Below are 10092 nucleotides of genomic sequence, written 5' to 3' on the forward strand. Positions count from 1 at the left end.
GGTGTAGGGAATCAAACCCGGGTCCTCTGCAAGAGCAGTCAGTGCTCTTAACCGCTAAGCCATCTCTCCAGCCCCAGAAATTTGGTATTTTTTAAACTAACTTTAGGCCTGGGGAGATAGCTCAGCAGGTAGAGTGCTTGCCTCATGTGCATGAATCCCTGGGTTAGATCCCCTAGTACCTCATAAAGCTGGGTGTATTGGCATGGGGTTGTAATCCCAACAATTGGGAGGTAGAGACAGAAGGATTAGCATTGGTTATCCTTGACTGCACAGCAAGTTAGTGGCCAGCCTATGTGAGACCTGATCTAAAGAGAAGAAAGAAAAAAGCAAAAATTAGCTTCATATATGTTTGAAATGCACAAATGGAAGTTTGAATCATTGAGGTTTTGTACCCATGGATTTGAGTCTGGTCTGTTTTCAGGCTCAGAAGAAAACCTCACATGATAAGGGTACCCCATAAGGTGCGCCTTGATTAATAACTGCTTGGCTGCTTGGCTGTCTTCTTACTGTCCGTCCTGGTGACAGACAGAGGGCAAGGTCATGTTTTAATCCTTGTTTCAGTCACACAAAGTCAAGTGATGGTGATGTAGGCCAGGCAGTACCCCATGTTTCACTTTACCCTGGGATATGTTTGTTTTTCTGTTTTGTCTTGTTTTATAAAAAGATAAAAACTTTGTTCCTTTTTTCTTTTAATCTTTCAGGTATGTGAATGCCAAAGGTTACTTTGAAGATATAGCAAATGCCATAGAAGAGGCAGAGGAAGAGATTTTTATCACAGATTGGTGGTTAGTATTTTGTCTGGAAGCATCTATGTTTAGAGCATGTACCATTCTTGAATCACACACTATAAAAAGCACATCCTGAAATGAAACCTCCACAATAAACTTCCCTCTTGATGGGTGCAGATCATTCTTGGTATTTTTGCCCTTATGCCAGAGAGTCTGTAGTAGCATCTTATCATGGTTTTACTTTTTATCAGCAAGATCTTTTCACAATGAACATTTCATGTGATTTTTTTAATATTTGCTATTTTTAGAATTCCTCCTCTCACTCCTCCTCTTCTTCCTCTCCCTCCTTCCCCTCCCCCTCCTACTCTTCCTTCTCCTCTCCCTTCTCCTCCCCCCACTTCTCTTCCCCTTCCCCTAACCCTAACCCTTCCTTCTCCTCCTCCCCACCCTGTTCACTTCCTTCTTATTCACGGTGCTGGGAATTTCCTTTTTTTCTTTTAAATTCCATTGTTGTCTTAGTTGTAGATCATCATACAATCATACATTCTTTTTTAAATTTTAAATTTTTATTTAATGTGTATGAGTGTATTGCCTACATGTATGTAAGTGCACCCATGTCACGCAGTGCCCATAGTGGATACAAGAGGGTGTTGGATCCCTTAGAGTTACAGACAGTTCATAGCTGCCATGTGGGTACTGGGAATGGTACCTAGGTCCTCTGCAAGGGCAGCCAGAGCTCTTAACCACTGAGCCAACTCTGTGGTCTTGGTCTTTATACATTATTTTCATAGTTGTTGCTTTATTTTATTCTGACTCCCAGGGCTTCTGATGAGAATTTTCAGTAATATGTTATTTTTTTCCTAAATGCCTTAAAAAAATTTCCCTCTGTGTTTAGTTTTCAGAAATTTGGTTGTGATGTTTGGGTTTGTCTCGTTTGGGGGAACTCTGGGATTTTGGGATATGTAGTCTTCTGTCTCTAGCCAAAATGAGAAATTCTTACCATCATTTATTTATTCTGACTTGAAAAAAAAATTAGTCTTCTTCTGAATCCCCAGTGACTCAAGAGCACATCCTTTCCACGTTCCCCTACAGGCTCCCGGGCTCTCTCCATGTTTAAAAGCATTTTTTCTCTTTGTTATACTGGTAGCTTCCTTTTCTAAATTTACACTGGTTTATTTATTTTGTGTGTGCATGTGTATGTGCCATGGCTACCACATGTGGAAGTCGGAGGACAGCCTGTGGGTCCCAAGGGTTGAACTCTGGTCGCCAGGCTGGGTGGCAGGCACCCTCACCAACTGAGACTTCTCCAGGTCTCATACTGGATAATTTCTATTGCGTGACCTGCATGTGTACTGATTTGTTTTCTCTGATTCCTTCATTCTGGAATGGAGCCTATGAAGTCAGGTTTGGTATTTTGTTTTTCTATTTTCATGGAGATTGTGTTTTTCATTGTGAAATTTTCTATTTGTTTCTCTGTCTCTTCTGTTTCTTTGGTGAGACTGTTTTATAATCTTTCTGTTCATTTCAATAGCGTTCACCCTTACATGCTGTAACATTTTTATAATCTTTGACAAGGAATCATACTAGATAATGGGGCCATCGAGATGCATCAATGGGTAAAGGCGTTTGCTGCCAAGCCTGACAACCTGAGTTCAACTCCTGGGACCCACATGGTGGAAGGAGAGAACCGACTCTTGCAAGTTGTCATCTGACCCCCACAAGTATGTCCCAGTGTGCCCACACATGCACACACACACACTCTCTAAATAAATAAATAAATAAATAAATAAATAAATAAATAAATAATGTAACTAAAATTTTAAACTATGTAGTGGAAACCACAGCACATCACCTTGTTGACATTTGTTGCTGTGCAAGTTGAGACTTTTTTGAGTTCTTTGTGTGTCCTGTACTTTTTTTACTGTACTCTAGGAAAATTTTATATAATGTTATAAGACTCTAAATCTTATTTAAATCTTATGGAGAGTGCTTACTTTAGCAGGCCATTGACTCATTTCGGTTTAGGCAGAGAGCTCCAACCAGGCTTCCAGAGGTGTGGCTGTAACCAGAGGTGTGGGCTTTGTTTCTAAACCCTTTGCATCCCTGTTTCATCTGCTGTGCGCCACCTAGTGGTTAGTCTGGGGCTTGGAGGTAACCTTAGTTCAGTTCCTCACATCCCTCTAATTGTAGGTCAAATCCACACAGGGACAGCTTGTGGATGAGCTAGGAGATGTAAACAACTCTGTGGGACTGCTTGCCCGGGCTCCTCCCTCCCCATGATCTCTCAACAATTTTATTCCACACAGTTTCCCCTTTTAATATGCTTACTGGAAAGTGAGTTTTAAGTCGCCCTGTTCTGACATGTGATTTCTATGGTCACTGCAATGTAAAGACCCAAGCTGTGGGACTTAAGTAACTCTCTTGGGATCGCTACTATTTCAAATGGAGAGCAAATTTCCCTGTAGACACTCTCTGCTGCTGCCCCAGCCCCTGCAGAAAATCCCTGTTCTTTCTTATTAGGCCTGAATCTCTCTCTGGGGTTCCTCTGTTTCCAGATTTTCCCTCCAAATAAACCAATAAACTTGGCACCAATTATGTGATACTTCAAATTACATTTCTGCCATAACATTGAGCTTTCAACTCATGAACATTACATTGTTCTCCATTTATTTAAATTTTATCTCATTTTTCTTGTCAGTGTTTTGTGCCTCTCTGTGTAGAGGTCTTATACACACAACTTGTTAAATCTGTAAGCACTTCATATTTTTTGAGTCCTGTTGGAAGTGACACCTTAACATTCATTTTCTGTTTATTCACTGAGAACGTGAAGGACTAGAAATTCCATAGATTTTTGTAAAGACTTTCATCTTACGACACTGCTAGATTCCCTTACTGGTGCTGACAGCCTTTTGGTAGATTCCTTAGGATTTTTCCACATATACGACAATGTGACCTATTAAGAAGTTTCACTGTCCTCCTTTCAGATTGGTTGGCTTTACATTTTATTCTCATGCCTTATCACATAGGCTAGAGTCACTGTCAAATGTTGAACAGATGTGATAATATAATTCTCCAGACCTTTTCCTCAATATTAAAAGAAGAGAATTCAGTCTCTTGTAGCACTATATGATATTAGATGCATCCTTAATATGTGCTCTTTATTAAGTTCATTTCTATTTGTACTTTTTAAAGAGTTTTTATTATGAATGAACATTGAATTTTTGCTGCATTTTTGCACTAGTTTTAATTATTCTTTTCCCTTTTTTCAGTGACTGTGAATTACATTGATTAATTTTCAATATTTGTTTTGTTTTGTTTTGCTGAGACAAGGTCTCCCTGTAGCCCCAGCTGGCCTGGAACTTGCTATGGAGAGTCGGCTGGCCTCAATCTCATCTCACAGAGATCCTCCTGCCTCTGACTCTAGAGTGCTGGAACTAAAGGCCTATACCACCATGCCTGCCCAGTTCTAAATTTTTTAATTTTTGTTTATTTTAATTTTTAAATAAAATTTTTAATAGAAATTTAAGCTTTTGATGTGTATTTTTATTTATTCCTCGAGAATTTTATACACGTAGACAATATGTTTGATCATCCTGACCCTGTCCTTCCTCCTCTAATTCCTCTCAGACCCCCATCATGTCTGCCTTCCAAATTCATGTCCCCTGTTTGAACCCACTGAGTCTAATTAATGCTGCCTCTGTGTGCACAAGGCTATCAGCTGGGGCATGGCTAGCTGACCAGGGGCCACCCCTAAACAAGACTGTTTCCCCCAGCAGCCATCAACTGCTCCTTAGCCAGGGGCTTTGTGAGCCCTGCACCCAACCGTGCTGAAATGGTGATGCACTGATCCTGTGCAGCTCTTAGCAGGTCTTGTGCAAGCGACCACTGCTGCTGTGCGCTCATGAGTATAAGAGTCCTGTTAGGTCGAAGATGCTACTTTGAAGCAGCTTTTTCCAACTCCTGCTCTTACAATCTTTCCACTACCAGAGTTATTTTTCATATATACATAACTGAATGAAATAGAACATTATTTTTTCTAATCTCTAGCTCTTATAAATCCCGTGTGTAGGCAACTCTCTAGCAGGCCCTTGTTCCAGTTCGGAACGCTATGAGCTGTTAATCTGCCTCCTGCTTTATCAGACTTTCAGAGGAGAGGTGGTTTTGTTTTTGTTTTGTTTTGTTTTTCCTCATCACAGAGAAACTACATCAGATTCAGCTTTAACCTGAATTGCCATCAGAACTCAGCCTAAGGGGAGAGTGTGACTCACTGTTCTTTTCTCCTTTTGGAGCTACTTACTGAGACAAAAGGACCCAGGGGATCTCCCTCACTTTTGCGGAAGGTGAGCCTGCTCAGAAAGCCCCAGGCTCCCACAGACACTGCTGCTGGAACTGCAAGTCAGTGTGTGCCGGCACGTGTCAGCCAGAATGCTTTCAGTTTGCCAAAGCAGAATGAAACCCAAAGTTGGACAGTCCTAAGATTAGGGAAGTGGTTTTGTGATTTCAGAGTTCTGTTTTTCCCCTTAGAATTTAGCTCTGACTACACCCCTCCTAGCATCCTGCCCACACAACATTCATGCTGTAGCAGGAAGCAGGGGTATGTGTGTTCCACCAAGGGGAAAAGCTCTTGTTAACCTCATGTACCTTGTCCTGTATCTCATTGTTCAAGATAAATCACATTGTGCTCTACTACACAGGAGTCCTGGAAACTGGGATTTAGAAAAGGCACCAGCCAGGTGTGTGGTTCCTGCATGTAATTCCAGCACTCAGAAGGCTGAAGCAGGAGGATTGCTGCAAGTTTAGACCAGCCTGGGCTACATAGTGAGACCTAATCACCATACAAAAACAAGGAGTGGAGAGATAGCTTAGCACTTGCTGTTCTTCCAGGGAACCCAGGTTCAGTTCCCAGCACCCACATGGCAACTAACAACTGTCTTTAACACAGTTCCAGAGGATCCAACACCCTCTGTTTTGGCCTCTGGTAGCATTGTATGACATGGGTGCACTTATGTGCATGAGACAAAACACTCATACATGTAAAATAAGAATAAATAAAATATTTTTTTAAAAGGGGCTGGAGAGATGGCTCAGCAGTTAAGAGCACTGACTGTTCTTGCAGAGGACCCAGGTTCGATTCCCAGCACCCATATGGTGGCTCAAAACCATCTGTAACTCCAGTTCCAGGGAATCTGGCACCCCCTTTTGGCCTCTACAGGCATTGCACACACATGGTGCACTTAAATATAGGCAGGCAAAACACTCATATGTATAAAATTAAATCAATAAATAAAATATTAAAAACAGCAACAACTACCACAGAACATGCAATAGTAGGAGATGGGCTCTGCCAGCCAGAAAGGTGAGGTGGAGAAGCTGGTAGACAGTCAGTGACACCTGTGTGTGTGTGTGTGTGTGTGTGTGTGTGTGTGTGTAAGGGAGAAACTGAGATGGTTGTTTTTTCTTTTTCCTTGCTTGTTTTGTTTTGGTGCTGAAAATTTAATTCAGAGCCTCATACATGCTAAGCATACACTCTCTCATTGAGCTAAACCCCCATCAAGATGAAGGTTTTTGAGACAGGGTCTTAGTAGCTCAGGCTGGCCTCAAACTCTCTAGAGTCAAGAATGCTGTGAACTTCTGATCCTTCCACCTCCATTTCCAAATGCTGAGATTAAGGCAGCCCATTTTGAATTGTTTTGTTTGGAACGTTTCTGTTTCCCATCTGAAGTTGCTTGTGGACTCACAGCAGAGCGCTGACCCAGCAGAGCGATGGTATTTGGCCTACAGTGCCTTTGGTTTCTGTGACACTCAGAACTTAATCTTTGCTTCAGTTCCTTGAAATCTTGCTTTTATGATTTCAGGTTAAGTCCAGAAATCTTCCTGAAGCGTCCCGTGGTCGAAGGAAATCGTTGGAGACTGGACTACATTCTCAAACGAAAAGCAGTATGTATTTTCACAGAAAACACTCATATAATTTGTTAAATGTTGCTTGTCTCTGGAATGCTTTTTCTTTCCCCAAATCCTTTTATATAGAGCTGGAGTTGGAACTTAATTGGAGAAATACTTGCCTAGAATACATGAGACACTGGGTTCCATCCCCAGCATCATATAAAACCAACTGTGGTGACACACACATCCCAGCACTGAAGAGGAAGAGGCAGGAGGACCAGAATTTTAAGGCCACCCTCGGCTACATAGCAAATTTGAGGCTAGCCTGTCTCGATAAACAAAACAAAACAAAATTTCATTAAATATGCTTATGTTTTTACTCTAGAGCTTATGAAACAACACACACACACACACACACACACACACAGTGGGCACACATGAAGTCAGCCTTGTAAACTGAAATCCAAGGCACAGGCTGACTTGTTCCTGTTTCAGAGTAAACATTGCACATCCCACATCAAGGGGAAAAGCAAACCGGAGAGACGAGAAGAGCCTTAGGCTGGGGCAGGAAGTGCCTCCCCACATCAGACAGGCCCCTCAGGCCTGCAAGCTTGTGCTCAGGAGTGGGGAGTGGAGGCAATGCCAACCCATTCCATCTCTCTGTCACACGTCTCCTGAGGGAGTTCTCTTTGGAGGAGAATGGTGTGAATTTCCTCACACAGGCCCCAGAACCAAATAAGATTCAATTTTTTTCTATTCCTTTTGAGTGCAACATATTTTAGCTTCATTCATAGTATGGCTTATTAGCAACTCTGATATTTGTTCCTTAGTTAGGTGTGACCTGTTAACTTTATAGGCAAAACAATTGTAGCAAATTGTCATCCCAGAGTAGCAAATGGGGAGACAAATTCCGGGGCTTTATTCTGTTACTTACTCTGTCCAGTAAGGCTGAGACAGGCACCTGAAGACAGTTCCCATCAGCTGGGCTGAGCCAGAGGACGACTGCTGAGTTTAAATCTCTAACACCCACATAAACAGAGTACCTGCCACCCCAGCACTGTGTGGGACAGACACAGGAGGATCTCTGACTGCCAGCCCGGTTCTATGAGAGACTCTATCTCAGGGGCATAAGGTAAAAGGGACAGACACGGGACACCACACATCCACCTCTGGCGTCCACACACATGTTCTTGGGCATGCATATTACACACACAGGACTATCAGGGAAGATGTGAAGAGCTGTGGGGTTTGGTTCCAGGCTGGGGACAGTTTATGGTCCAGACGTGAAGCTCTTTCGGAGATTTCAGGTTAGCATTGCGCATGCTCTTTTGTTATGAAAAATAAATATGGCTGAGCAGTGGCGCTCCACCAAGGGCTACGTTTAAATTGCTCATGAATTCTGTTTATGTAGTAGACCCTTGATCAAATAACTAAGAATAAACCTGGATTTATTATTAATCTGGTGCAAATTAGGAAGTTCTAACCTTTTTACTGTTACTTTTTACTATTTGAGTCCATCTTAATTTCTTTTCCTCCCATGGAGAAACAGTTCTAGGAGATGTTTGGATTGGGAGGAACGGAGGTTTTCTGGAAGCTTTCCGCTCTTTTTCTTCCTGTCCCCTCCATCCCTGTTCCCCACTCACTGCTCCCTCATCCTTTCAATGTTCTTTCCCCAGTCCTTTCCAGTGGGATTTCCATAGATATCAGTACACAGACTCATTGCTATACTAAGGGGAGAAGTGGGTCATCTTTCTTTCAGACACGTGTTCTGCCAAGCAGCATCGCTTGCATGGGTAGCGTAATTCATTGCATTAACAAAGCTGGAAATTCTGAGGACTTGAGCCTGAGGACTTGTATTGACACATTCCTTGAACGGCTCAGTGTGGCTTACTGATGTCTGTTATGGGCCACGTACAACACAGCTCACAGGAAGGCTGCAGGGAACACGATCCCATCCCTGCCCAGGCAAGCTCTTCCGAAGGCTTTGTGCCCTGTGTTCAGATCCAGCCTTCCCAACTTTCGTTCTACCTGTTGAGTGAGCTGTAACTTTCCTCGTGTTTTCCCTTTCCTAATTCCCCTGATGACTCCTTGCTAGCAAACGTTTCAAGACCTGCCCAGCAGCCTTCACTCACTCTGAGGCCCTCTCCTCGTTGTATTTATCCAGGATTCATTCACTATTTCAGGTTTGTTTGTTTTTTTCCAAAGAATGGATGTGAAACATAGTACTTATTTTTGCATTAGTGGGTCCCAGGGGTCCACACGTTGATTTTTTTTCTTCTAGCTGATTGTACAGATTTTTTTTAGAAGAATCTGCAAGTGTGTCTCTGCCTCATAGTTAAGGTGCAGGTAAATATCTCCTCCAATGGCTGTTTCTTAGGGGGAAAAAACAACAATATTTTGTTTCTCTGGCAACACTAAGTTGATAGTCTCCTCTTTCCCAGGCTTCATGATATGTGATGTCAACACTGCTACAAGCCAGTCAGTCTTGACAGGCAGGTTGTTATCAGCTCACAAGACAATCACCCCAGAGGTTACCACAGCTGTGTATTTAGGACACTAAGTTGAGAAGCTGGGTTGCCTAAAGTTATGATAACCAGAGCCCTGTACCCTGATTACATAGGTTTCAAATCTCGGAAACAGGAGGTTGATACTGAAGGAATTTTCCAGACTAGTAAGCCAGAAGCAGAGAAAGGTCATTTTCCATGTTGTTTGTTATCACGGTGATTACCCCTCCCCTTGCATTGTAAGTCATAAGATTACTAGAACTGCAGTCAGAGATCAGAGGGAAAGATGTCCACCTCAGGGACATGAGATAGATCACCCCCTGCCCAGCAAAGCAGTGGAATCTTATCAAGGTGGGAGGCTGGGATGGCTTGCAGGAAAGGGGAGGGGTGGGTCTTTAACCTTCAGGACCATGTTTTAAGCAAAACTGGCAAAAAGTACATAGCACATATGAATTTGTGCTGTGATGTCCCAGGTTTTCTTGCCTCTAAATAGTGAGGATATGGTTTCTGTTTTCTTTTTTCCTTTTTGAAAAAAACTAATGGGGGCGCAGGGATCTCGGGGCGCCAGCTGCTAGCGTGGCGCCGTCTCCTGTGTGCACCTGCGGTGCGGCGGATCCCGCACCGCGTCGCTGAGGCTCTCTGCTACCGGGGCTGGCCCGGTCGGTTCCGTCCCAATTTCCACCGTGCACTCCCTCGAGATACGAAATCCACCGGCGCTGGATCACGTGGGGATGTGTGAGGACAGCGAAAGCTGGATTTCTGTGAGTCGATGACGGAAGGATAGCGCCCCCGGGGAGACTGGATCGTAGGCAGTAAGACACAGGACTCAGCTCAGTCAGTGGTACAGCCCCTTTATTCAGTGACTCAGCTCGGCTCCAAGTCTTAGTGATCCAGCTCCCAGCTCCGATTATTGAGGGAAAACCAGGATACTTTCTACTGTGGGGGTAGTGGTAAAAGCCTTAGCTGATAGGTACTTT

At 43.2% G+C, this 10092-nt stretch overlaps 1 protein-coding gene across 1 annotated transcript in view; it reads left to right on the forward strand.

The window, feature by feature from the left end:
* Positions 1-10092, forward strand: part of Pld1 (phospholipase D1) — a 197793-nt gene that overhangs the window by 72506 nt on the left and 115195 nt on the right. Inside the window, exons 11-12 of the mRNA XM_017797388.2 lie at positions 702-785; positions 6584-6665. Of these exons, the coding sequence (XP_017652877.1) occupies positions 702-785; positions 6584-6665 (166 nt within the window). The remainder of the gene's footprint in view (positions 1-701; positions 786-6583; positions 6666-10092) is intronic.

The sequence above is a fragment of the Nannospalax galili genome, unplaced genomic scaffold (assembly GCF_000622305.1).
Source record: "Nannospalax galili isolate Female #2095 unplaced genomic scaffold, S.galili_v1.0 scaffold33, whole genome shotgun sequence".
In the NCBI taxonomy this organism is placed as follows: domain Eukaryota; kingdom Metazoa; phylum Chordata; class Mammalia; order Rodentia; family Spalacidae; genus Nannospalax; species Nannospalax galili.